Genomic DNA, 26,671 nt, shown 5'->3' on the forward strand with positions numbered 1-26,671 from the left:
TGACCGACCTTGTCGACGAAACACCATGCCCTTCAACTTCTCGATCCCGACTACCCTCCTTTTCTTGCTCATCAACGTCCTCTCATTCCTTCCACTCCCAGCCCGCGCTCAATCCAGCACCGCACCTAGTAATCTCCCTCAAATTGATTATACCCGGATGGGAACGGTTACCCTCACAGGATCTTTTGTAGGATTGGACTTTTACACCAACTCTTCTGCTTCATTAGGAGCGTTCTCTACGACGGAAGGAGAGGGCGAAGGGGATGTTCTGGTTGCCCGAGGCGGAGATAACGGGGCAAGGGTACTGGGGAGAACGGATGCTGGGGGGTCGATCTATGCGATCTGCAGTACCTCAGCTTCGTCCGGAAGTGATGGGGATGGGGAAGAGGTCTATGTGGGGGGGAACTTTACTCGGTTCGGCGAGGTTGATATCTCAACGGATGTGGGCTTGGGGTTGGTCAGGGTGTTCGTGCCGAAAGAAGACGGAGGAGAGGTCAAGGTTACGCCCGTGACTCTGAGTTCGGGGGTGCAAGCAGGACCGGGAGGAGGAAACGGGATGACGGGTGTCAGGGCGCTTTACTGTGACGAGGACAAAGTCTGGGTCGGCGGTTCTTTCGGCAACAGCGACACCTCCAATGATGATGAAGCGAACAACGTTCTCATCTTGGACCCCTCTTCTATGCAACTCTCCCTCCCTCCCTTTTCTGGCCTGAACGGATCCGTCAGCTCCATCACCCCTTCATCGACTCCCGGCGGGTTGATCTTCTCCGGGTCGTTCTCGACTCTCTTCCGTACGGACGGACTGAACACGACCACAAACTCGACTTCCAACTCGACCACCGTGACTCTGGACGAGGTCTTGCAAGCTTACCCGGGAGACGCACCTCAGGGGACGATCACAACCGGGTTTTCTCGGTACCTCACCCCTCTCTCGCTTACGAACGCTTCGATCGACGCTGGGCCAACTAGGGACGGGTCGGCCAGTGTCAAGGATATCACTTGTCCCTCGGGAGCAGGGCAGGCGGGTTATTACGGACGAGATGGGAGTGCGGTCAAGGTGACGGTCAGGTTGTTCAGGGAGTTGAGGGCGTTGGGAGTGAGGTTGGGGAATGGATTGGAGGCGGGAAGGGGGACCACTGCATTTAGGTAAGTATTGCTATTCTTGGCGGGTTTTCAAGATTGGACTGACTGACTGACGGCATTGGCTTGACAGGGTGGTTACTATCCCGGATAACACTCAGCGAACCTTGATCTACACCGACCCAGCCACAGGATCGAATGCCACTTGTTCGGATTCCTGTCCCTTATCCACCAACTCCAGCATCGCCGCCCAGGATTTCCTATTCTCCGAGGGAATGGAGAGTATCACCGGGTTTCAGGTCTACCTGGAAGGATGGACCGGGGACGGGGCGGGGTTGAGTCGGTTGCAGTTGTTGTCGAGCGGAGGGACCGCCTCGGCCGTCTCTGGCGACAATTATCCGGTGTGTCAGTCAGATTCTGGGTCGACGTCTGCCTCATCCAACGTGGAGAAGACCGGACAGTGGACGGATAGACAAGTGGACACGTCCATTTCGGGAACCGTTCAGTCCGTGTCTGTCGCCAGTGTACCCAATGGATCGGGCGACCGACCGAGTACGACCTGGTACCCTTATATCGCGAGCTCGGGAAACTATTCCGTCTTTCTCAATATCCCTGGGTGTCAGAGGATGGGAGATTGCGATTCCCGGACGAGCGTTGACGTCGGCGTCTTTCCCTACGCGGGGAGTTTGGGGTATACGAGCAATATCGCCCAAACGGTCGATGCGGATACGCGCGAGTTGATCTATTCCGGATATATGCAAGCTTCGGAGCAGGGAAGCTTCCAGTCGACCGTCCGTTTGGCGCTGGCAGCCAACCCGGGAGGGACGAGCTCGGGAAGGTGGGAGGTCGTCGCTGGGAGCGTTACGCTCGAGTATACCGCCGCAGTCACTCGGAACGGGACGAGCATTCCCCTTGTTACCGGGCTCAACGCGACGGTCACTGTCAACTCGACCGAATTCGGCAATACGACCTTGGGCGAAGGCTCGACGAGGAGGTCGTTCGGCGTGTTCGAGTGGGTCGAGGGGGGTGCCGAGGTGGATGCGACGAGGGTTCTGGGTAACGAAACCGAGACGGATTTGACTATGCTCGGGTTTGTCCTACAGAACGCCACGAGTGGAGAGATAGACAACGCTAGCGTTAGGACGGTTGTGACTCTGAATGACGTCGTCTACGCCGCCGGACAGTTCGTCGACCAAGGCAACTTTTCCAATGTCGTAGCACTCAAGGATGGGGCCGTTTCGAGCCTGGCTCAAGGAGGATTGAACGGACTTGTCACCTCTGCTCTTGCTAGCGGTGATCGAGTATTTTTCGGGGGAGAGTTTACCGGGACAGCTGAAGGATCGACTTCACTGAATCGACTCGCTCGATACGATCCTTCGGACGAAAGCTGGTCTACGCTCGCGGGCGGAGTTGACGGACCCGTGTCCAGTTTGGAAGCGGGTTCGGGCGACGAGATCCTGATTGTGGGCAACTTTTCCAACACCATCAATTCGGATGGAACCACCTCTACTACAGGCGGTTATGCTGTATGGAACACTAACTCCGAGTCGTGGACTACTTCTGGAATCGTCGTCGGGACCGTCAACACCGTCTCTGTCGATGGCGACCAGACGTATCTCGCAGGGAGGGTTCAAGGTGTCAGCGAGAATGCCGCTAATGGAATCGCTTACCTCTCAGGTAGTGGAGAGGATGCTTCCATTTCGGCTGGCAACATTGACTTCGCCTCGAACACAACAATGAGCAGCCCCAGCCGCAAGCGAAGTATCCTGCCACACGGTCATCCTACGCGTACATGGATGAACAGGTTCTCGGAGGCGCTCAGGAAACGGCAGGCCTCTACCCCAGCGAGCACTCCAGCTGGGATTCCTCAAGTCATTTCCGAAGCTCCGACTATTTTGACGGCTGCTTACTGGACCAACAGCAGCGCTTCTGGCAGCCCTACCGTGACCTGTATCGGTGGGAACTTTAGCCTTGCCGACTCTCGTGGCATGTCTATTGGGTTCTACAACCAGGAAAGCCGTACAACCACCCCGGTCAACGGTCAACAGCCGGAAGGAGTCGTGCGAAGTCTCGAGGTCATCGGTGATACGCTCGTCGTAGCGGGTAATTTTGTGCTCGGCGAGCAAAACTCAATCGCATCGTATGATCTCGCTGGCAACTCGTGGAACAGCGCGGTACCAGGTTTGAACAACGGTACCGGCGCTGGAGACGTCTACGTCGTCCGCAAACAGCCCAATGCCAATATGCTGATCGCCGCCGGTGCCTTTACGACTGCCGGATCGCTGCCTTGTGTAGGCGTTTGCGCATGGGATCTCGACACGGCGAGATGGTCTGCGCTCGGCTCGGGACTCTCGCATGGATCCGTTCGGACGATCGAGTTTGTCGATGTGAGTCCCCATGGTCGAGATCATCTGCGTCTTTCATCGATAGCTGACCCGCCGTTCCGTTCCAGCAATCGCTGCTCATCGCCGGAACATTTGCCTTGTCGGACGGGACCTCGGCATACGTTGCAAAGTATGACTTCGATTCAGCGTCCTGGACCGCTTTGGCGACAAGCGACCAGCTTTCAGGACCGGTCACTGCGATGGCGCTCGACGACGGAGATGTGGACAAGATCTATGCGGCTGGAGTGTCAGTTGACAGCATACGATCTCGACCGCTCTCGGTATAAATGACTGACGAGCGCTCTCCTTGGCCTTTAGCTCCGATAACAATGGCAACCCATACGTACAGCGGTGGAATGGTCAGAATTGGGAGACGCAGGGTCAGTTATAACATGAGACTGGCACTCTCGGAGACAGCAACTGACAACGATTTCATATAGAACCTTCGCCGCTTGCCGGCACCCAGGTCTCATCCATGGTCATGGTTCCGCTCGCTACCGAGTACAGCAAAAGCCAGATGATGGAGAACGATCGGATGCTCATGGTCATCGGCTCTCTGGTGCTTCCCAACTCGGGCAATTCGACCGCGGCTCTTTATGATGGGCAGGAATGGATCCCTTATCTGACAAGCGTCGGGCGTAACGGCAATGGTGCCGGTGCCAGCGGCCTCTTCTTTTCGATTCACGACTTCTCCTTCCACACTCGACGTGAGTTTCACTTTCTGCAAGGCCTTCTGTTGGACCATGCTGATTTAGTACGGGTTTCAGACTATTTGGCACTTGGTCTCATCGTGCTGATCGCTCTAGCCATCTCGACGGGACTGATCTTCCTTTTCGTCCTGCTCGGACTCTTAGTCTTATTCTGGTGGCGACGACACCGCAAACAGCCTACACCCCCACCGGTCGTCACCACTCTCATGGAAAAACGACCGAGTTCAGAGTTCGGCGACACCGACAGTCTTCGCTTGCGCCGGCTCGGGGCGATTCAGCAGGCTGTCTTTGGATCCTCAGCAGTGGCCGCGACATCTTTCGCGGCGGCGAGCAAAGCTCAATCACCTCGTGACACGGCCAACGATGACACCCGCTCGTCATTTGGCTACGATAGCACGAGTCAAGGACACACGATGGGTGTGCCGACAGATGTCACGCATGGGGAATCAAGTTCGCCTTCCCATATGGGACGACCGACTACGGTTAAATACAACTTCGAGGCCGTTGACCCGGCGGAACTCACGGTATGTGAGGGCGACCACGTCAACGTCTTGGAAGAGGATGAATCGGAGCAGTGGTGGTATGTACGGGACCGGGAGGGAAGGGAAGGCGTGGTCCCCGCCTCGTATCTTTGGTAACGACTCAGCACGACCGGTTCTCAACCCTTATAATGATTTCTCTTTTACAACTTTTTACGACCTTGTAATGAAGCTAGATAGACGATGGTTTGAGCATAAACTGGATTTCTGCGCTGTACTACATAAGGCTGAACCTGGAGCCCTTCACCATACAAGACTTGAACACGATCATGATTCAGAGATGCCGAAATGATCGTTCTGTAGGTTCAAACTCACCTCGACGTATGTAACATTCCGGCAAGTCTACACAAGGGTTGTTACTGAGTTACTGAAATCCTCTATCCGCAAGTATTGCCCCGACTCTGGCTTTTTCTTCATGTTTGTACTTTCTCCAAATGATTGAGGTGACCTGCGGGTCCTTGTTTGCGAAAGCAGAGAGCGCTGGACTCCTGTAGAGAAGTCGCTTGCATGGAATGACTGATTCCTCAAGTGCTACTGTCCTAGTAAGGTCTTGGCTGCTGGCCGAGTCTATAGAGACGCTTCTTACGTATACAACGCTAATAAAGGGTCGATCTTGCGTGCAAACTGAACGGTCGAGCTTTGGTCCGGTCGACAGCAGCGACTGACCTTGCGTTTACAGGCCGCCTTTCCATAGTGAGCATTCCGCTTGTCTGCGTATCAGTCCCAAGGTCAGCATGATTCCAAGGTCGTTCAACACGCTTCTCCTGCCGAGCGATGTGAGAATCTGCATTTCCTTTGACCAGGACCCGTCCTTGAGTAGGCAATCATCGCTACTGCCTTGAGATTTCAATGCCTGTATCAGTATTGTGCTACGTATTCATTCGTGTCCGTCTCGACGTCATCCGTCTTGAGATTATGTACCTCCTTACGGACGATATGAGAAGGCAACCAGATGCGAAGGCGGTCCTCATTCCAAGGTAAAATGGCCATGGAGGCTCTTCATTTGCTTGTGGGTAAACACTGCAAAGGCTGGAAAGAATTCTCAGGCTGCTAAATTATGGGCTGCTGAAAGTGGGATGCTTTTGCTCATGCGAAAGACGGGACCGAGCATAGCGGCATCGTCCATGAGGATCTGATGGGATCGTGTATCAGAGGCAATCTTACAACGCCCATGTTCACCTGCTAGTGATTCAACGCCCACCCGCCGTAGCGAACGCGATATCTGAAATCGATTCGTCGTTGACACCAGATTACAGTCGCCAGCACGATTGCGGAATCGCAAGACGAATCATTCAGTCGGTCCGTCCTTTAGAAATCGCCTTGTCGTCTCGTGATCAATGACGTATGGAGACCCATTTAGAAGGATCTTTCGAAAGGCATCAACTTTAGATGACGACGACTACTTCAGCAGCTTGCAAGAGGCCATGCGTCGCAACCCGTTACCTCATTCACAGGCAGAATCGCAAGTCAGGAGCTCAGGAGATCAGCGTGTTCTCTACGCGTACCTTCGGCGAGGAGATCGAGATCAGCGCCAGTTGGCTTGGAAGGTCGAAGAACGATATCCGGCTGGTGACATACTCGGCGAAGCAGATGATCGCTCAAAGGAGGGTTGTCACCTTCTTCTTCGAAACGCGGCGCTAATCTAAATCAGGAACCGAAGTTTAACCCTAATGAACTGTATCATTTAAACTTCGCTGAACATCTGGCGCCGAAGTGGATATTCCTCGTCGCATTCTCGATAGAACACTCGTCTGACGTACTCTGCGAAGTGTTTGCCACCCCGAAGTGGATAAGCCTGATGTCATACACATCGTCGTAATGTCATCACTTTGGTTGCCGTGGTCATGTGACGGTGTTTGCCACCGCATACCGCCGACTGCTTACATCGTCCATCTGCAGCAGAAAAGTGTATATATATAGCTAGCCGCTCCCTCCCTTCCCTTCTTATTTCAGATTCGATAACTGTCGTACACCCTCATCACCCTCTTCGATCTTCGATCCAATCCCAAAGCCACAACCTCGACACAAAAACTACCACTCGATACAAAACCTTTATCATGTCCGACAAGTCCACCCCCATGACCCAATCCGATGCTTCGCGCATTCAAAGCACCCAAGACAAAGGGGGAAAGGATATGAGCTCCGAGGGCTTTGCTGCTAGGGCTCAGAGCGCCGGCGACACCAACGCCAACCAAGGCGGAGCCGATGCCGGCAAGAAGTGAGGCGGTCATGAAGCGTCCCGAGAGCGTAAGTTACGTCGCCGTTCCACCGAACAGAAATGAATGACATCGGACTCGCCACTATGACATTTTCATTCGCAGTTCTCATCGCCTTCGATACGCTGTGTCTGCACTTGACAACCTTGATCAGAGGCTTACGGGAGTGAATCGCTACGGATCATCGCTGTGTGGAGGAACGAGCGGGACGAGCGGGGAGAGGGAGGAGAAGGACGAAACGATGATCTGTATTTAGAGATAGAGAGAGAAAAACAGAACGATGGCCATCGTCTTGCTGTAGCGAAGTCCGTGGCGCGCGCTTTTTCCACCTTTTCTGTAACTTCCTAAATGCCCTCGAAGCAGATGCCCCTCGTCAATCGTCTCTTTCCCTGCCGTCTGGACTGTCTCGATTATTTCCCGTCCCGGAGACGTAGAGGAGTCGCTTTCAGAGCCCCTCTGGGCGATTAAAGAGGCATATTCGACCGAGAACTCCCAAGACTCTGATAGAATGGTTAAGAGTCATCCATAGTAAGTGAAAATACGTGTGGCGTTCCCTAATCTAGCGGGGTGCATTCGGCAGGTACCGGGATGGAATCGATGCGCTGATCCTGGTTGTCACTCGTTTCGCTCGGCGATCAGTGGTGACAATCGCACTGATACAGTACCATCGGTCACATAGTCTGAGTCGCCAGCTGAAACTGAAGCTTTCGGTGCCTCTGGCTGATTCAGTGTTTCCGCGGGTGTAGTAAACAAGGATGATTGACCTCGAGTACTGATACACATGTCCTTGTTCACTCCTCGTGTAACTGATGAAGCCGTTCATCCCGAATCCGAAAAGAGTGAGTTGTCTTTTGAGCTCGTCATTGATCTGCTGAGCCAATTGATAGATGAGTCTGGAGCAGTTCAACAGCCGCTCCTGCACCCAGCTCCACACCTTGGCAGCCTCTAAGCGATCTTGCTCAGAAGCTTTTGCATAGATTGCAGTAGCTTGACAGGACAATATCTCGTCGTCGATCAGACGTATAGTAAGTCGAGGCGTTGTTGTTGGTGATTGTGGGTCAGGGGACGTCGTCGTTACCGGCCGTCGGTCTGAGGGCATTGTCAGTCTGGGGGCATCGAGGATACGTGATGATATCGTGGTTTCAATGGAAGTGGTCTGTGCTCTGAATCCATTGAGGGGGGTTCAGATTTACCCTGGTTGAAGGACATGTTTGGGCAACAATAGCCTGATAGTGTAACGATGGGATCTATAAGGCCTATTCGAAGAAGTTCTAAGAGGGGCGCCCATGATAACCCAGATGATGGAAATCTCTTCCTGATGCGTGATACTGCGCCTCATCTCCAGCCTGCTATAGCTAGTTTCGGCTAGTCGATGATATCTTGACTCTCACTTGACAATTCATATCTCTATATCGCGAACGACGTTATACAACCACCCGCCTTCACTTTCGTTCTCAAGCTCAATCTCACCGAGTCGAAGCGACTCTAGGCCATCATCTTGACGGCATCAAAGATGATCCCCAGCGCCCGATCGACCATCTCCTCCATCCCCTCGGGTCCTTCTTTCGGACGGAACTCGTACAGAATCCCGCTCGCTGTCGCTTTTTCAATCTCCTCTTGGTCTTCGTTGTCGACCGCCTTGCCTTTACCTTTATCTACCTTCCCGGCGTTACCAGCCCCAGACTGTAACTCCAACTCCTTGATCTTGCCCTCGGCCCAACCTCCTCTCCTCTGTTCTGCGTCCTTCTTCCAAGCCCCCATATCGCGGACGAGTTCTCCCTGCTCCACGTCCCCATCGGGGTTCTGGAACATGTGTCGGTGTCCGAATACGTAGGCTGGCCAGACTATCAGGGGGTGGTAGTTGGGTGGGTCTGTCCATACGTCGCCGGCTATATGCGCATCGAATAGGTTCGCGTGGAAGGTAGTCGTGGAGGGTCGTCGTCGTGTGGTAGTGTTACACAGGAAGCAGAATCGAATGACAGGAGAAGGAGTGATTGCGAGGGCAATGCCGATCAGCTAGACCGTTCTCCGATCGACTGTAAGCTCGTTACGACCGGACTCACTCTGCGTGACGTATTGCGCCCTCGTCTCTCGTCTCTCCCTCAACGATTCGCGAGGGACACGGATGAAGAAAGAGACGTCGTACAGCGGGTTACAGCGCTACGAAGCACGTTGGCAGCGTCACCGTGGGCAGAGCGAAAAGAGACAGAACAGATAGCGTAGTATCAGTTCAGTACAGAGGCGCTACCAGGCGAAAAGGGGATAAAGCTGAAGGAGATGGACGTACCTCGTCCCAGTAGAGCAAGAATCCATCCACGAACCCAAATACCACCCTCTCTCCACCTTCAGCCTCGGCTTCCAGCTCCTTTTTCAACCCGGCAAACCTCTCCCTCCAGACACCCGCGGCCTCGTCCCTGACGGTGACCTTTTTCTTCTCCTCCTCGCTCTGCACGTTCAGGTGATCGTGCGATTGGACTTCAGGGGAAGGTTCTCCGTGGGCCTTGGAGTGGAGGAGAGCTCGTTGGAATTCGGGCCAAAGGATGGCTGTAGGGGGGTGGTCCCAGTCTTGCCATTCGGGGTGGTCGGGGTGGTAAGGGAGCTGAGCTTCAGGCTGTCCAAGACAAATATTGTTGTCAGCATAAGTTCATACGAAGAGGTACCTAATAGTAACGAAAGTAACAGACGGTCGAAACTTACCGGAGCGAAGTCGTCTTGATGGACGATGAACGAGTCGCCCTCGGGCAAGATCTGACAGAGCTGTTTGACGAGCGAGGTCTTGCCCGAGCACGTCGGTCCGCCCACGGCTATCAGGATGGTCTTGGTGCGGGGCGTCGACATTATCGGCGGTGTTCCCTCGACGAACGGTATGGTTGTATACACCCGTGTGCTGTACGATCTCTAAAGTATGGTATCGCAAGGTGGTCGACCTCGAGATCGATCGTTGACATCGAGCTGACAGATATGAGGATGATCAAGAAGGACGACAAAGAGTTGTGGGGTCTCCGCGATTTCACGAGGCTCGGGATCAATTCTTATTCAACGTAACAACCTCTCGGCATTCGTGTTTTCGGGGGATGAGGAGAGGGAGCAGGTGATCAGCGATCAGGACTGATCTCATCATCATCATCATCAAGATGTTGCATCAAGACTGATCTCCACCCCATCATCAACAGAGTACGGATACGACCTCGTCCATCTCAAGGTCGTCCAAACGTCACATCCCGTGTTGGAACGAGACGGCCCGTCAGTTGATCAAGCGGTCAAAATCTGTTCTTGAAGAGGGACCTTTGGGTTCAGCAAGAAGCGAAACGAAGCGATCCGGGAAAGGAATCTTGATTGTTGCAACCATCGCTTCTGATCGATTTGATCATCAAGAGTGATCATCAACGGACAAATCCACGATGTTGTCGTCATCTTCTTCCTCCACTTCACCTCCTTCATCATCGTCTCGCCCGAACAACAACCTCGATCTGGGCGATTCTCCGGAAAACAACCTCGTCGACCCGACATCTTCATCCTCGGCTTCGTCGACACCATCGACCGCCCAGTTCAACCCGCTCGCACATCCATTCTCGAATACCCTGTATCCGTATCATTCGCACTCACCGTTGTCGCATAGTTGGCAGCAGCAACAACAGGGAAGCAGTCTGGCAGGTCGGACGGCGGGACCTTCAGGTGGTAGTGGTGGGAACGGAGTTGGGGATTACAAGCCGGGAGGTAGTGGGACTGCGACCCCTGGGCAGCCTCGTCCGCAAGGAACATCACAAGCAAATCAGGTTCAAGGCCAGGGGACGGGTCGGCCGTTTGCTCCTCAACGACAGCCGAGCGGACAACCGCAACAACCTATCCAACAACAGCAACAACCACGACCAGGATCGAACGGCAACTCGGCCCGTCCTGTACAAGCACAACCTCAATCACATGCCCAGACATCACGCCCTATCCAGACTCAACCACCTCGCCAACCTTCTCATCCCCAAAACCACTCGCAGCCACCACAACAGCCTCAAAATCAGTTCTCCCGTCAACAAACCTCGAATCTCCCGCTCCCTCTGCCTCTTTCTCTCCAACTTGACCTCGATAACCTGGATAATCTCGATACCGATACCCTGCGAAACCTCGGGAACCTGGATAACCTCAATCCGAACGACTTTGACCTCGACCTTAATAACCCGAACGGTTTGACGTTCAACATGAACAATATGAACAACATGAACATGAGCGGGAATATGGGGATGAACGGCAATATGAGCATGGGAGGGAATATGGGCATGAGCATGGGTATGGATGGGAATATGGGTCTGGATTTGGATATGGATATGGACGACCTATCGGACGAGGACATCTTGGCGACTTCGATCGGGGGGATGAGTAATGGGTCTGCCGATCATAACCATGGTCACAACCAGAACCAGGGTCAAAATCAGAATCAGGGTCAGGGTCAAGGGCAGACGCAGAGGCAGGAGGGGAATCGCTACAACCAGTCCGGAGGTACGATTGTCAGCGGCGTGCTGGACGGCATCCGGGGTGCATTGGGGATGGGCGGTCCGGGTTACGGAGGGAACGATCATGAGCGTAATCAGAACGGGAGTGATGGCAGTGGTAGTGGCGGTGGAGGGACGGTAAACACGTCCGACTTGACGGGCTCGATGAGAGGGACCCCGGTCGGGATGGTAGGGTTTGATCCACATCGACAGCAACATCCTTTACCACCGTCGTATCACCAGCAACAACAGCAATTCCCGCCAGTCGAGTCTCAACAACAATCTCAGTCGCAGGATCAACTCCCACCGCCCGCACCGGTCCCAGGTCCGCCGGGGTTGTCAGAGGAGAAAGCCCGGGCACTCGAAGCGCTCTTAGTCAGGTTCTGGACGAGACAGATGGACCTCGCCGAACGGGGGTCCGATGGTTCGTCGGCTGGCGGGGGAGGGGTGACCTTTGCCACTGGGGAGGGGGGAGACGAGAATGGTGCTGGAGGGACGATCACGAATACAACCAGCGGCAACGGGAACGCAAACGCGAACGGGACGCCAAAGGAAGAGTTTAAAAACTTCGCGTTACCACTGGCTAGGATCAAAAAGGTCATGAAGAGTGATCCGGAGGTGAAGATGATCAGCGCCGAGGTGCCTGTGTTACTTGGCAAGTGCTGTGAGAGTGAGTCTTCGAATTCCTACCCTAGATACCCTTAGTCAAGAGACTTACGATTTTGGCATATATGCGACAGTCTTTATCGCCGAATTGACGTCCCGCGCATGGCTGGTCGCACAATCGAATAAACGGAGAACGTTGCAGAAATCGGATGTGGCGGCCGCAATCGGGTACTCAGACATGTTTGATTTCCTGATCGATATCGTCCCCCGAGAAGAGGCCAAGGGGGTGGGAATGGATGCAGATGGTGGCAAGAACAACAATACTAACAATAACAATAATGTCAACAACGGTACGGGAGGTGCGGTCGGTGGAGTGACAGCGGCTGCAGTCACCGGAGTGAAGCGGAAAGCTGCGGGAGATGCGGATGACCAAGCGGGGACGAAACGACAGCGCGAAGACGAGGACGAATCGAGTTGAGGGAATACAATCACACGCGCATCCGCATACCTGTAACAGAGGACACGACATGACGAGAAATCGCGCAAGAAATGATATAATAATGGTCATGCGCAAGAGAAGCGACAGTATTGGGTTGACCTGACAAGACTAATCCCTTTCAAGAGAGTGTATCAGACGACAGCCTGCTGCCGTACTCGATCCGGAGTCAGAGATGCGAGCCCATTCAAACGCGGCCAGCCTGACGGGCCCGGCTGCGTCGGTAATGAGGCGACGAGGAGCCGGTTTGCACTGCGTTCATGGGGAATATTCCGATCAGCAATATTCCAGGCCCACATGCGTCGGACAAAACTCACCAGGACCCCAGTTGCTAACGGTCGAAGTCTTCTCCGACGGAATCGAAGAGGTCTCTGGCGCCTCGGGCTCTTCGACCACCCCAGCCATGACGCTGACGAGATCCCCAGCTCGATCGTTGGACAATTCCCAAACGAACATTCCACCCAGACCCTCGGCCTCGGCATAGTCGCTCTTGACCTGAACGGCCTCGGCGCTATCGTAAGTCAAGACCAGGTTCTTCTCCTTGTTCCACAACCAGCTCCCGGCGGTGGCGTTGTCGAATTGGTAAGTCCAGTCAGAGTTGTTGGCAAAAGCCTGTTGGATGTGGCTGTAATCAAAGTTACCCGTCCAGCTCATGTTGTTCTCGGCGGTATCCCAGGTCCCCTGGATCCGGTTACCCTCGGTGGACATGTTCCCGCCCATCCCGGTTCCGTCGGTGTTGTAGAACATGTAGCCGTAAGCGGGAATGCCGAGATTGAGCTTGGACGCGGGGATACCGATCTCCTTGAATTGAGCGATGGCAGCAGAGGCGGAGATGTTACCGTATAGAGGAGCATCGTGGGTGACGACCTCGGACCAGTATCCAGCAAAGTCCTGCGAAGCGTCGAGGTTAGAGTCAGCACACATTACCCCTTGGCAGGACAGTATACCAAGCAGTCTTCGGACTCACATAACCCATGACGTTGAACATGTCCACATAATCCGCCAACTTGACATCGATCCCCGCCTGAATCAAGCTCTGGTTGTTCTTCTCGGGGGAGATGATCGTGCTCGCGCTCACGGCGAGCGAGATGACCTTTTCGGGACCGATGGATTCACGGAGTTCTTTCATGAGGAGGACAAAGTTTTCCTTGTCTGCAGGCCGGACATCGAAATCAAGATTGAAGGTACGTGGAGTCAGCAAGCGGCCGGAAAACAGGTTCAAAGAAAGGAATCGGAAACATACCTTCAAGGGTCCCGTTGACTCGAGGATCGGTAGGGTACTCCCAGTCGATATCTACAAACATCCACGTCGACCTCGTCAGCCTGATGTCCCCTACCTCTTTTTATCCAGACTCGAGTGTACTCACCGATCCCATCCAACTTCCACTCGTCCAAGAACCCCTTGACGCTCTCCGCAAACACTCCCCTCTTGGTCTCATTCGCAGCGACAGCGGCGAAATTGTGCGACCAAGTCCATCCTCCAAGAGCGACCATGACTTTGGTGTCCCCGGTTACGTTCTTGTGATCACGTAACCATTTGAGACCGATATCTCCGGTCTGGTTCTTTCCGACGGGAGGGTCGAATGGGATACCTGGTTGGAGAGTCGAGTTGAGGGGAGCTTGAGGAGGGTTGTTTTCAGGAGGAGGGCGGGGGTCGAGGGTGGAGACGATTTTTTCCTTCTCTTCGTCTACGAAAGGGGATCACCCGTCGTTTCGGTCAGTCATGTAAGAAAGGGGTTGTACGTCAAGTACGCTTCATCGTTGGTGACACAGGGGAAGTACAAAAGAGACTTACCGGTCAAGCCGTACAGGTCGATATCAGGGTCCCCGACTTCGATACCGCCGTCGGTCCTGAGGTAGATGAACGAGTACCACAAGTGGGTCAAGTCCTGGTAAGGAACGTCCGAGAGGTACCACTTGGGCTCGTAGGCAGCTGATAACCGACAAGAACCGACAAGAAGGTCAATGGCAAGGTCAATATGGCAGCATCAGGCGGGAACACGGGGACGCACCCCAACTGGCGATGTAGCCTCCGACAACCCGTTGAGGGGTATCACAGTTCCCGAGGGGAGCTTGAGGAGGACCGACACTGGGAGGGAACGGCTGGTAATCCGCTTGAGGAGTGGCGAGGACCGAACCAAAGGAGGTCAGGGTAGCGAGGACCAAGGCGGTGTTGACGATCATGTTGAGGCCGTGTTGTGTCGCGAACAGGAAGTGAAGAGGTAGATATTCGGAGATGTGATGGCCGCCTCGAAGTGCGGTGAAGGATAAGATACTGTGGGGAACAAGCTATCGACTGACTCCCTATGTACCATCCCTATATACCTTTTGTTCCCTGCAGGTCAGCCACCTCGCGACACGCGTTTCCCCGTAATCTTTGTCGTTCGTGTTTTGTTGTGATCATCGACCCTTCTCCCCTCAACCCCTCGGCGATCTACGAGGGGCCTCCACATCTCGTACGTTGATACCTTTATGACGCACAGGCATTCCATCCCTTTGAGACATCAATCACAATAGGAATCGGTGGAGCTATCATCCGTTCCACGTTCTTCCCTCCTCTTCCTGCCTCGATCGCGCGAACCTTCCTTTGAAACACCAAGAACGCGATCTCGCGCCAATCAAGGGATCAAACCCAAAGGAAGGGGCGACGTGCATGCGCCAGCCTCGGGCATGGGCATGGTCGATCGGTGTTTCATCTCGTTTTATGTGATCTGGCATGATGAGACCGGTCTTGCCGAGGTGAAGACGATCTAGATGACCAAGAATAGACACGACTCCAGCTTAAAGACGGATCTAGGATCTGATACTGTACGCGACATTGATGATGTCCCTTTTGTGTCCCATGTTCCAGCCAAAAAGAGACAAATGTCCCAATGTCCCAGGCAAAAATTCCCGGAATTTAACGTTTTTACGTAATTTTATGACATAATATTATGTAAAAACGCTCAAAAACAAAGAATTCATCTGGTCGCGGCAATCTTTACTCTGGTGGCGGCAAAAGATTAAGGTGGAAACAAGCAAGAATCATTGCACTTTACAACGAGCTCAAACAACACCCTCTGACCAAAAACCCCTAATTTTGACCACTAATCCCTAACCCCTAACCCCTAACCCATAGTCTAGCGAAGTTTGGAGTGGTTTGCGTGACTTGTTGGGCTCAGGGGGGGCTCCTTAGGGAGGCCGATTTTTAGTATAGGTGGAAATAAGCCAAAAAAGGGACTTTTACAGCCACCGGAGTAAAGATTGCCGCCACCAGATGAACTCTTTCAAAAACAGTCGAAAATTGCGAAAAGGGACAATTGTAAAACCAAACTCAAAAACGCTAAAAAGGCAAAGGGACATCATCAATGTCGCGTACAGTAAACGATGACGCAATGCGAATGTGCGCCACAAACACCAGCGTGATGAGACACCTCAAGCACTTCCCTTCTATCGTCGACCTCGATTGTTGGACTGCGCGGCTGCTGAAGAAGCAGAAGTGGGCCCGAACTTACATAGCAGACGTCTGGCCTGTCCTTATGAAGATTCCTTATGGCGAACCTTCGGCAACGACCTACATTCACCACACCTTTGACAACAGCAAAGTCAGGTCAAAAGTCAGGTCCATTATTGGTCAAGCGATCCTGTTCCGGTATACCATCTACACTATTCACAAAGAACATGCTCAATTACGGATCACCTACCTCCGGCAGCGTTCGATGGGCATCTCCGGGTTTTCAGCAATCCTTTGAAGATATGATCGATGTCGAAGAGCTTGGTTTTCGCTTAGGCGGTTACACAACCGTTCGTCGGTGAAGGCGATGTTTGGTCGATACCGAAAGCTGCGCATGCAGGAGATCATTTTGTTGTCGTCGATCAGATGCGAGGTCTTCTTCATGGCTTCTCTTTACTAGCACCATCGCACCTCGAAGTAACAAGTCGGGTTGTGGACGACGGAACAGACGATGAGACGGACGATGGATGGCGAAGGGTCTGGCGCTGCACAAAAACGCCCTTCCATCGATATTAGCAAGCTGTTTACAGCAACGCTCACCGCGCCATCAAACTTCCATGGCGATATCGCCACCGCGCCATCAAGTCTGGGACCGGGTCGTGATCGCTTTATCGTTCGTCACCGCGCCATCAAGTCTAGTGGGACCGGGTCGGGGTCGCTTCCATGGTGCATTCAGAACTCAGCAACATCGTTGCGGCCAAATCGGGTGGTTATGATATTGCCTATAAGTATGAGGACACCAAGTCTCGCCACCTCGTCGCGCCTGGCACTGGGGTCATCGAAAGGTGAGTGATGGGAGAGAATGGATGTGACATCGTCGACTATTGTCACGTAAGCGCCAAAGCAGAGTATCTCTGTTCTATGTATATACGCTTATGCCGCCGATGCTTCTTGTGCACACGATGAAACGCACAAGGTACGCGCTGTCGCCTTTGCCCTTCGCTACTTCTCGACACATTGTACCCACGAAGCCCAATCTTTCGTACAAACAGCCTCTACACGCAGTTCATTCGCCGCAAAGAAGGGATGTGCCGTCCATTCGGGATACTGGGGATCGGGATCCGTCTCGAACACATCGATGTTGGTTGATCTGGGGGGTAGACCTAGTTGGCCATAGTCGTCTGTGCGTTAAATCAGGGTCAGAACCTAGGCTGTGCGGGTGTCGAGACGTGATACTTACTCTGACCTCGGACATATACCTGGTCGTCTTCCAGGACAACCATTCCGTACCCCTCGCCCAGGGCCAAAAACTTGACCTCTTCCTCGTTATCGTCTTGATCCTCATCTGCAATGTCCTCGTGTTGCGCCTTCTCTCCACCTTCTTTGAGACCTCGCCCATCCCCAAATCCGACCCGTTGCAACGTTCCCACTCCCACGCCTTTCCCCCAAATCCAGGCCTCACCCATCGCACTCACAGCCCCGCTGACCGATTCTCCAGCTGTCACCTGTCTGATCGGGACCCCGCTCAGGGGTTCGATCTCTTCTGGCCGTGATGCTTGACCGGGTCGACGCTTCGGCTTTGATCCCGTAGGCAAACCAGAGGTCGAAAGTGATAAGGAGAGGGGGAAAGGGGTTGCGGATTGGTACCGGTTGTCACCTAGTCCAAAGATCATCGAAGAAGGTTCTCGAGCGTGAATGAGGATATGGGAGGTTCCGCCTTGTAATGATATCCCCGCAGATTTGGTCCCAGGGGGAAGTGGTAAGGGGATGTGGTCGGACGGTCGCAGTTGGAGGAGGGCGGTGAAGGTCGGAAAGACGTATAATCCAGGAGAAGATGGACACGTAGGGTCAACCTGGGGTTCCGATATAGGGAGGCCATAGATCGTCCCGTCAGATAGACTGACAATGTCCCTCCATCGCAACTCGTCTCCCGTCTCCTCATCCCGCTCTTCGTCTTCGTTATTACGGTCCGTGTCCGCCTCATCCTCCTCGGTCTCCCGTTGTGCTGCTCTTCCCTTGTTTTGGTCTGAGCTCCGGACCAACCTCTTGACCCTCCCCGTATCCATATCCAAGTACCCTTCGAGCCTTTCATACCCGATAATTTTTATCCGATGAGGGAGGTTTGCTAAGGGGGTGACGTACGATCGAGAGGAAGACGGATTGGCGTTATTGTTATTGGGGAGGGGATGATCATCCTTGAGGAGGTGATCATTATCATCGAGAAGAGAGTCGTTGTCGTCAAGAAGGTGATCTGGATCGTCATCAAGGAGTTGGTCCGGACTATCGTCAAGGAGGTGATGATCGTCGAAGCTTTTAACATCCGAGGTCTGATCTGCGAGTGAGCTCGTATCAAGCGGCAGAGTAGTCGTGGCATGTGGAGACGATTCAGAGGAAGTCACGGTTTCAGAACGTATTCTTGAGGCCTCTGATACTCCTAACTTCTTAGAAGCTGTTGGTGCAGTCGTGGATGCCGTTGCATGTGCTGATCCCTGCGCAGACACCTCTCCCGGTCTCTCTGATGGAATGTCCCACTCGTTCGTTTTCGATACGTATTCCGGTAAGAGTTCATCAGGGGGGTATCCTAGGAGTATATATTGTTGACATCCAGACTTATTGTCTCCTGAACCGTGTTTGAGGGCATCACGGATCCGGACACGAACGAAAGAGAAGAAAAATACGGACGATCAGCTCGGCTGGTCCGACTCTCGGTTCTGAATCCAGCCACAAAAAAAAGGGACACTGGCTCACCGTCAAACAACCGAATGATAGTAGACCCAAAGTCCCCCCAAACGTACTCCCCGGCAAGTTCTTCCACTCCGTATGTCTTTTTGGCCAGAGCTCTCCAGTGCGGATGGAGGACGTCTGTGGGTTCGGTGATGACCGTCGGGGCGAGATTTGGGTGAGGTAGGAGTTTGTGATGCGGATTGTGACCAAAGGTGTAGAGGTGATGAGTTGGCATAGTCGGAGACAGTTTTGACGTCGATGTAAGTCATGAGCGTAAGGTCGAGAAGTGCGACCAGGGTCCAAGCTCGTCCAAGCTCAGCTCAATAGATAAAGATGGTCCTGGCTGCTGGCTGATCGCTGAATCGTTCGGGGATCACTCAGAAGATATGCTTCCGCCGTGATGCCGTCATCGGGCATCGGATGTATTTGCCGGGTCCCTCGGGGATTAAACTCCCGCTGCTTCGCCACTTCTTCGCCGGTCGCCGGATGATGGTTGCATGGCTGCAAAACGATTTTGAGCTCGTCCCAAAGAGGCAAAGCATCCCCAGACCATCTGGATGTCGAGGCAGATATCGCATTATTATTGGCGTCCAGGTCGATCGTGTTGTAAGAAAAAAGAGACCAAACGTCGAGCTCGGTGATGTGGGATATGGATACCACGATGCGATGCACGAGGTGTGATGCCAAGTCCGGGGCGAGCCTCCACCTGTGTCAAATGACTCCCCGATCTCTATCTGGCTGGGACCGGCATGGTCAGCTCGACCGGCTTCGCGACGTGGGGTGGGCATATGAGACTGGTGCCAGGTGTCATCAAGTCGCATCTCTACGAGCTAGTCATGCTTCTCTCTGGTCTGAGCGTTTCACGAATCTGATATCTGTACATCGGAATAGCGATATCCCTCACCATCCCGATCGAGCCAAAGGTCGACGCAATCACAATCTCCCTTCCTCGGACGCGCGCGCGACGCACCCAAATCAGCCACTTAGTCTCTCGGTCCCGGTCTTGTCGTCATCGACGGCTCAACTCTATCATCTCTGTATCTCCCCCAACTCTTGCTCGACCTTCTCAGCCTCAGCAATCCAAACCGTCCGTTATAATCATCCTTGTGGTTGCCATTCAGCCCGTGTAACAGTGACAAGCTATCACCACGCTTCGACAGTCAGACCATCGATAGTACGAAGTACTCGTCCTCGGCGACGCGGTCCGGATCGAATCGAAATCGAGCACCAGGTAACATCACCAACTTCGTACCTGTATCAAGCCCTTCTTTCGACTTTTCTACATCAGCTACAAGCTACACCTCTATTTCGATTTCATACCCCAGGATATACTCGGTGTTCGATAACAACCATATAATCGAACCTGACAAGACGATAACGATCTGGACCGAGGATAACCGACGCGCAGGGATAATGAACGTGGTTATCTAGCCTTAATCTCCAGCTCAACCTGTGTGCGAAGCTTGGGACCTAAATTCGATCCAGATTCTCCAGCCTCGGATCAAATAAACTACGGAGCTCATAACGTAGGACAGCGCGAGACGCGTACAGTTTCGACATGGGTCCCGATTCCCAAGCTCAACCTCAAGCTCAGGGTTCGTCGCAATCGCAACCGCAACCCGCTCTTCCAGCGAGATCAACGAACAGACCCGTGCCGGCCTTCTTTTCCGCTTCACATCTCGGGATAGGAGGTGGAGGCGCCAGTGGGAGCGGGAATGCCAGCGCAAGTGGGAGCGGGAGTGGGAGTGGGGTAGGAGGTAGCGGAGGAGGTTGGTTAGGAAGTGGGATAGGGGGGAGTAGTAAGGTAGAGCGGGCCGAAGCCAAGTACGACGTTACGGTGGACTGTGAGTATAATGCTTCTCACATCCTCCTGATACGTAGATAACCCGGCAGTATCTCAGGACGGGAAGCTGATATCGTTCGTTTTTGTTGCTCTGTTGCTGTCATTCTGTGTCGATGCTGGTCGCGGCCCGATCTTGCTCAACTCGATTTAAATCGATTCGATGCGGTCCGCTCAATCTGACTCTCGATGTCAAACCCCGATGTCAAACGGAATGTGATACGGTCAGATCCGAATCTGGAATTGCATAGTGCGGCTGCCAGTGGGGACGTGGGGCTGGTCAGGTAGTAAGTATTACGTCTGGGCTTACTTTGATCGATTTTGTACTGATATCAGGTTTCGTCATTCCCAAACCTATTCTGCTCATTGTAGCGCCCTGACCCACGGTCAGCCCGTTAATTCGCTCTTGCACGGTGTCTTGCCGCTCCACGCTGCCTGTTCCTCCGGATCTGAACAGATCGTACGGATGCTCATCGATCGAGGGGCAGACGTTAACGCTCCGAGATTACCGAGACGATATGCAGAGAGCCTGCATGCCGCACAGAAACAGATGCAGAAGGAGAGAGAAGCCAATGCAGGCGAGTCGTCGATCATGGCGGCCTCGTCGTCGACGTCGTTAGCAGATCGGGCGAGACATACTCTACATCTAGGGGGAGGTTCCGGATCGAGAACGAATTCGACGGCATCTTCTTCAAACTTGTTGACGCGGATGACACGTCGCCCGGCTCCGCTGGCGATCGTCGGACAGGCAGGGTCGACCCCGTTGCATTTTGCCGCTGCTAATGGGCACGTCCCGATCGTCCGGATCTTGTTGGCTTGTGGGGCTATACATGACAAGGCGGACAAGCACGGGCATACACCAAAGATGTTGGCCGAGGCGAATGAACACGAAGAGGTCGTCGAAACGCTGAAAGCTTGGGAAGGCTTGGTCGAGCGGGAGAGGGAAAAAATGAGGGCCAAAGTAGAAGAGCAGAAGCAGGAAGAAGTGCCTGTGCAGGACTCAATGGAACAAGACACACCAAATACGCCCTCTTCATCACGCTGGTCGAAAAAGGATCGGGCGACCTCACATGGTTCGGGAGAAACTGCACAAAAGGCCCATCTACGGCATAGTCTAGAGAACATGTTTCAATCCAAGCGTCGTAATAGCTTGCGAGCGCGTAAGAGCGCGTTGCAGATGACGGCGGGCGATTCGGCCGTGGATCCGGTCTCGGCACCACCTTCTGACGACGGAAACGGTGATACGGTCGAGCCGAACTTGTCGCCCATCGACAATCGCCGTTCGCTCGATGCTGGCCCCACTGCGCCTTCTTCTCGACGTCCCTCGCTGCCGTCCATCTTCGAGAAGGCAGGCAAGGGGCACCTCGGGTTCAGGCGGTCGAGTCTGCGAAGACAGTCGCAGGCAGCATCGACGGAAGCTCCGGTTGCAGCACCGCCATCGTCTTCACGGCCCGAATCATTCTCGTCAGACTTGCCCGCCGAGCTCCTCAACTTCCGAGGCCGCCTCATGTCTCGCAGCTCGGATTTTTCCGAAGCTCAAGATTCAAATTCGTCTATACACTCGACCGCCCGGCACATGTCCAGAGCGGCCTTGTTGACGTTGTTTCGGAAGGATCCCTACGGCACGCCGCCAAGTCCGTCTCCCAGTCCACCTAGATCGGCGCCTACACCGCTACCAGAAGACATCGACGAAAGCATCGAGCGCATCAAGAGGGTTAGCATGGATGGGGCGAGATCGAGCACTGGTTCGGTAGTGACCAGACCGTCGTCGATCGAACCGGGTCATACTGGGCGAAAGCGGAGCGCATCACAAGTTACATTTTCGGACTCGGTGCATTCGGTAGGCACGACGTCGAGTGGTTATCCGTGGTCAGGTCCCACCCCGCTATCGGCTCCGCCTACGACTACGACTTTCGATACAGCCGCGCGGAGTGATGAGGAAGAGGAGGTAGCTGAGCCAGACGAACAACTTCGACCGACCGCCACTCGGCGCCGTTCGCGATCCAACCCCAGCGACGACCTGCGTCCGGCTCCCTTGTCGCGTTCGGGAAGCGAAGTCTTCGTGCCTAGTCCCTTGGGCCAGGACTGGAGCAAAGGGGAGCCGGCACCCAAGTCAATCCTGCGCAAGCGCACGAACTCGCCGGGCAGACTGACGATGCGATCGCTTCCCTCGACCCCCATATCGAAGGGAAAGAAGCGATCGGCAACCATGCCCGAGAGCATCCCGTATGCCCTGATGGACGGACTCAAGGACGTCGAAAGACAGAGACATAACCAGGACAATGAACCGAGTCCCGATCAAGATAAACACCAAGGGGAAAAGCAAGACCAGGTTGGAGAGAGCATTTGGGACCGAGCGGCCGCGCGACAATACCGCAAGAGCAAGAGCAGGAATGGGAGCTTCAATTCAGTGTCATCCTTGTCAGTGCATCCGGTACCACCGTCTCCTACAGCCTCCTCCGAGGCGGTAACGCAGACCGCGAGCAGGCTCTATTCAAAACGCCTCCCCGGAACACGTGCTCGAAATCGATCCGTCTCGTCCGTCTCGACCACGGCTTCAGGCATGAACTTTAGTACCTCTACATACGACACCAACTTCACACCATTTACGCCAATCTCCCAGACCGCCACCTTTGATCAGTCAGATCTTGATCCAGCTGCAATTCATGTCAAGAAGGGAATGGCGCGTCGGCTGAGTAAGCGCAAGGAAAAGGAACCGGCTTTGCTGTACGATGTGCCCGTTCCCGCACCAAAGGGCAAGGGGGCTGTGACAGACCCTGAAAAGGTGGCAGCAGATCGCGTTCGACACGCCGAACAGGACATCTTGCAGTCCATCGCGATCGGATCGTCCTCGTCATTGGCAGAGCAGTTAGCGGCCTATGGCGATAGTCTGTTGTTACAAAAGCAATCATCTCGCTCAAACGACTCGAGCGAAGGAACATCACTTGTGGCAGCCGCGTCGAGCGACAAAGTTTCGAGATCCTACGCAGCGCCATCTGCGGTGACTTTGGCCAAAGCTTCAGGATCTGTTCGTCCTCGAATCATCAAAACCGACTCGAGCGACAGCAACGCCACGCTCAAGACGCAAGATAGTCGGCCACAGCGTGCCGTCGCCCCCACCATCCCGACCGAACCATTGCCCTCGTCAAACACAGCTCCAGCCATCACAATAGCGCATGCGCCCTCGAGCTCAATACCGGCCATCAACCGCATATACGAGGATCGGGCGGCGGCGTATCGCAAAAAGGGCCTGGCGCTAAAACAAAAGGCGCCCATATATTCTGCTGGAAAGGCTTCTAGTAAGACACCTGTCGATATCAATGATCACTGGTTGATGGCAGGGGCCGCTCGACGTAGCTCTTCGGGAACTGTCTCGCCTGCTGCGGGCGATCACAGCGATCCGACCCCGGCGAGACGTCGTCCGCGTGTCAGTGACGAGGATTCGGGCGATCACGACCAACCTAGATCAAGATCGACCTCAGGAGGTTCGATCGGTACTGCTTCGCCCATCATCGCAACTGCCTCAAGTCCCCACACAATGCGACAACGTTGGGGCGATCTGAATTTCAAGAGCGCTACCAAGAATTTCATCGGCAAACATAGGGCATAATGCGACAGTTTTCTTCAGGTTGTATCAATGCAAATCACAGATATATTGATTCATAACGTTACTGGAAGGGCAGTATAGGAATATCTTCACGAAAGTCTTGATTACCAGGCCGTCGCCAAAGAAGCCTCGTCCCCTACACCTTCTTGATTCGACTGAGGATCGAGTAGAGAAGCACGAGTCCTTTTCTGTCAACGTATCTGCTTGAGAAGGGTTGAATTGGGTTGTGGAGGCAGGGCAGCAGACATTGTGAGCGATATCTATATAGACCAGGGGTAAGAGGTATGAAATGAAGGAGAGCTGGGAACCGAACAGAGCAGGGTATCTCAAGAACTGTCAACGTAAATATATGTCGTCGAGTATTGGGAATTAGCCCGGGGCGACGATCATCGACAAAGAATCGGATAGATGGAAAAACAATTGGCAACAACGACGTCGATTTAACATCACGACCACAACAAAGAAGGCTAAGGCGCAACGACACGACGGTCAAACTTTCCTTGGGATCCACCCAGAGGATCGGCGTCGATCTAATCAGGATAGAAAACTAGTCTTGATATTTCGGACCAGGCAGTCAGTCGAATGGGCAAGGTGAAGCGGGCAAGATACTATACGTCAATATACCATTAAAAAATCGCAATTACTGGAGAAATTACCCCTGCTGCTGGATGACCTTGCGCTGCGGACCTATGCATCCCCTTACTAGTTCCGCTTGTAGCAGACATGTATTTAGATACATGCATTGCTGCACCGACGATTCAATGGAATGCTGGCTTGGGGGTACATCTTAATAGCACGCGCGCGTGGCGCGAGCGCATCGCGCATCCCGCCTCTTCCACCTCTTCGATAAATATCACCTGTGGGGCTATTGTAGGTAGAAGCTTTTTGCTGATACTCATTGGTTCTAGTTGGGGATCACTATCAAGATTGAATTCTACAGGTGATGGCATCAACAAACACCTACCTTACAACGGTTTTGTATCGCCTCCCCCTTCCTCCTTGCCTTCTTTTCTCACTTGTTAAGGTTTGGGCTTGGTTTGGGCTTCGACGCGATCCGCCGATCGCCGATGTCGTTTCACATCATCATGGTGGGGTAGTCGTCATCGTGGAGTCGTGGTCGTCGTGTAGGTGGAGTTGTTGCTGGTCGAAAGCAACTACAGTACAGTACCAGTACAACACCAATACGACTTCAGTATGCCGGAACTACAAGAGATTCAGGATTTGGCCAGAAGGGTAAGCCTGTCCTGTCTGTCTCCGTCTGTCGGCGTCTCTCTTCACATTCTCACTCCCTATTTTTTATTTACAGGCCCATAGTATATCGGACCCAACCACTACCAAGCCTTTCACACTGCAATTTCACCTAGAACATGCCCGCTCAGATAATCCAGCCAATCCAGCCAATCCACCCTTGATTGATGACAATCACCACCTCGGGGGGACTTCCCTCTATCTTACTCTTACGCCTCAAGACAACATCTGTACAAACCTACGGGAAGATTCTACTCCTGGTACTTCAAGAGAAGCGCATGGGGATCATCTTCCTCCGGGTTCAGTTCTACCTTCATGGGCATATGCTTGTGATCTCAGAGAGGGAGCTCCTCGAGATTGAGCAATATCAATCCCGCTGGCCTCTTCCCATCCACACATATCCTTATGCATCCAATCTTGCAATGGATGATCGTCACTAGTATTCCTGGATCACAACAAACTCCTCCGATATACCATCATTCAATATCCTTGGTCTCTAGAGCCTAGAGCGCTGGTTGCCGGATGACTATGGCCCGACCCAATCAGATTCTGGTCAAAATTCAAATCAGGAGTGCTCTTGCACAAGACCAGGTCTCAAACACCAGTCTATCTATATATGAAGAAGTGAGTCAGTCGCACTTCTTTTTGGCACTTCTTCTTCTTCTTCTTTCTTCGTGTTGTGTTGCTTTTGCTAACTAGTGGTTCCTCCTCCCGCAGTCATCAGAAGACCTTTTGTGGTCTTGGTGCCTCCATGGTTATTGAAGTCCTACATCTTGCACAAATTCCTCCTCTAGAGCAAGTATACAGCCTCTTTGCTCAGAATAGTCTGCATCAGCATGAGGTCAGTCAGACAGTCATTCAGATTGACGGCGGTCCTGATGTCAGATCAGACATTCAAGACCCGACGTTCGGACGAGGCTGCGCTTACTGTAATGTGCCACGGAAGCGGCGGGAAACTTCTCTGACGTCAAGGAGGAGACAATCTGAAACGGTTATCAGGCAGAAGACTGTTGATACCATCACCTGTATAATTTAGTTCGACAGTGATACCCGATTTAGATTTGACGGCGATACTTGAGCTGGACCGTTGCGAATCAACAAAACGTCCTACCTACAGAAGCAATGATGCAGGATGTGATGTTTGTGGTAGAGACCTTGGCGACGTTGCTAGAGAGGCGTTCTCGCCCCAGTGAAGCGATATCACTAATCTTGATACTATATCATCCCTTTCAGCCGGATACGGCCATGTCATACATTTGGAAACAAATCATAGATGATAAAGTACACGTAATGGAGTCTGGATC

The 26,671-nt window shown here is 53.4% G+C and overlaps 8 protein-coding genes across 8 annotated transcripts; 5 read left to right on the forward strand and 3 right to left on the reverse strand.

Annotated features, from left to right (window-relative positions):
• Window positions 1-25: 25 nt before the first annotated feature.
• On the forward strand, window positions 26-4,812 carry HD553DRAFT_342593 (cortical protein marker for cell polarity-domain-containing protein; the record flags this gene model as incomplete). Its single annotated transcript, XM_046182765.1, has 6 exons — window positions 26-1,146; window positions 1,214-3,467; window positions 3,533-3,711; window positions 3,783-3,844; window positions 3,905-4,171; window positions 4,232-4,812. 6 exons carry the CDS (start codon window positions 26-28, stop codon window positions 4,810-4,812), a joined length of 4,464 nt encoding a protein of 1,487 aa, XP_046036339.1.
• A 1,884-nt stretch (window positions 4,813-6,696) lies between these two features.
• Window positions 6,697-6,936, forward strand: HD553DRAFT_312321 (uncharacterized protein; the record flags this gene model as incomplete). Its single annotated transcript, XM_046180083.1, has 1 exon — window positions 6,697-6,936. Exon 1 carries the CDS (start codon window positions 6,771-6,773, stop codon window positions 6,933-6,935), a length of 165 nt encoding a protein of 54 aa, XP_046036340.1. The 5' UTR covers window positions 6,697-6,770.
• A 1,247-nt stretch (window positions 6,937-8,183) lies between these two features.
• On the reverse strand, window positions 8,184-9,839 carry HD553DRAFT_312324 (uncharacterized protein). Its single transcript, XM_046180084.1, has 4 exons — window positions 9,627-9,839; window positions 9,217-9,540; window positions 8,993-9,089; window positions 8,184-8,818 (listed from the first exon to the last, which is right to left on the reverse strand). The coding sequence occupies exons 1-4, from the start codon at window positions 9,765-9,767 to the stop codon at window positions 8,415-8,417; spliced, it is 966 nt and encodes a 321-aa protein (XP_046036341.1). The 5' UTR covers window positions 9,768-9,839; the 3' UTR covers window positions 8,184-8,414.
• Window positions 9,840-11,809: 1,970 nt separating this feature from the next.
• On the forward strand, window positions 11,810-12,497 carry HD553DRAFT_272508 (histone-fold-containing protein; the record flags this gene model as incomplete). Its single annotated transcript, XM_046177764.1, has 2 exons — window positions 11,810-12,083; window positions 12,154-12,497. 2 exons carry the CDS (start codon window positions 11,810-11,812, stop codon window positions 12,495-12,497), a joined length of 618 nt encoding a protein of 205 aa, XP_046036342.1.
• A 101-nt stretch (window positions 12,498-12,598) lies between these two features.
• Window positions 12,599-14,933, reverse strand: HD553DRAFT_350424 (glycosyl hydrolases family 18-domain-containing protein). The gene is made up of 7 exons (XM_046183530.1): window positions 14,528-14,933; window positions 14,311-14,448; window positions 13,883-14,203; window positions 13,759-13,809; window positions 13,483-13,667; window positions 12,833-13,406; window positions 12,599-12,767 (listed from the first exon to the last, which is right to left on the reverse strand). The coding sequence occupies exons 1-7, from the start codon at window positions 14,697-14,699 to the stop codon at window positions 12,703-12,705; spliced, it is 1,506 nt and encodes a 501-aa protein (XP_046036343.1). The 5' UTR covers window positions 14,700-14,933; the 3' UTR covers window positions 12,599-12,702.
• A 1,631-nt stretch (window positions 14,934-16,564) lies between these two features.
• Window positions 16,565-19,025, reverse strand: HD553DRAFT_312330 (uncharacterized protein). Its single transcript, XM_046180085.1, has 3 exons — window positions 18,697-19,025; window positions 17,189-18,568; window positions 16,565-17,129 (listed from the first exon to the last, which is right to left on the reverse strand). The coding sequence occupies exons 1-3, from the start codon at window positions 18,905-18,907 to the stop codon at window positions 16,951-16,953; spliced, it is 1,770 nt and encodes a 589-aa protein (XP_046036344.1). The 5' UTR covers window positions 18,908-19,025; the 3' UTR covers window positions 16,565-16,950.
• A 287-nt stretch (window positions 19,026-19,312) lies between these two features.
• HD553DRAFT_324318 (uncharacterized protein) lies at window positions 19,313-20,103 on the forward strand (the record flags this gene model as incomplete). The annotated part of the gene is made up of 3 exons (XM_046181471.1): window positions 19,313-19,424; window positions 19,564-19,759; window positions 19,794-20,103. 3 exons carry the CDS (start codon window positions 19,313-19,315, stop codon window positions 20,101-20,103), a joined length of 618 nt encoding a protein of 205 aa, XP_046036345.1.
• Window positions 20,104-20,230: 127 nt separating this feature from the next.
• HD553DRAFT_342599 (uncharacterized protein) lies at window positions 20,231-24,122 on the forward strand (the record flags this gene model as incomplete). Its single annotated transcript, XM_046182766.1, has 3 exons — window positions 20,231-20,516; window positions 20,742-20,799; window positions 20,885-24,122. 3 exons carry the CDS (start codon window positions 20,231-20,233, stop codon window positions 24,120-24,122), a joined length of 3,582 nt encoding a protein of 1,193 aa, XP_046036346.1.
• Between the last annotated feature and the right edge of the window lie 2,549 nt (window positions 24,123-26,671).

Source organism: Filobasidium floriforme, assembly GCF_021052385.1.
Source record: "Filobasidium floriforme strain CBS 6241 chromosome Unknown HD553scaffold_12, whole genome shotgun sequence".
NCBI lineage: Eukaryota > Fungi > Basidiomycota > Tremellomycetes > Filobasidiales > Filobasidiaceae > Filobasidium > Filobasidium floriforme.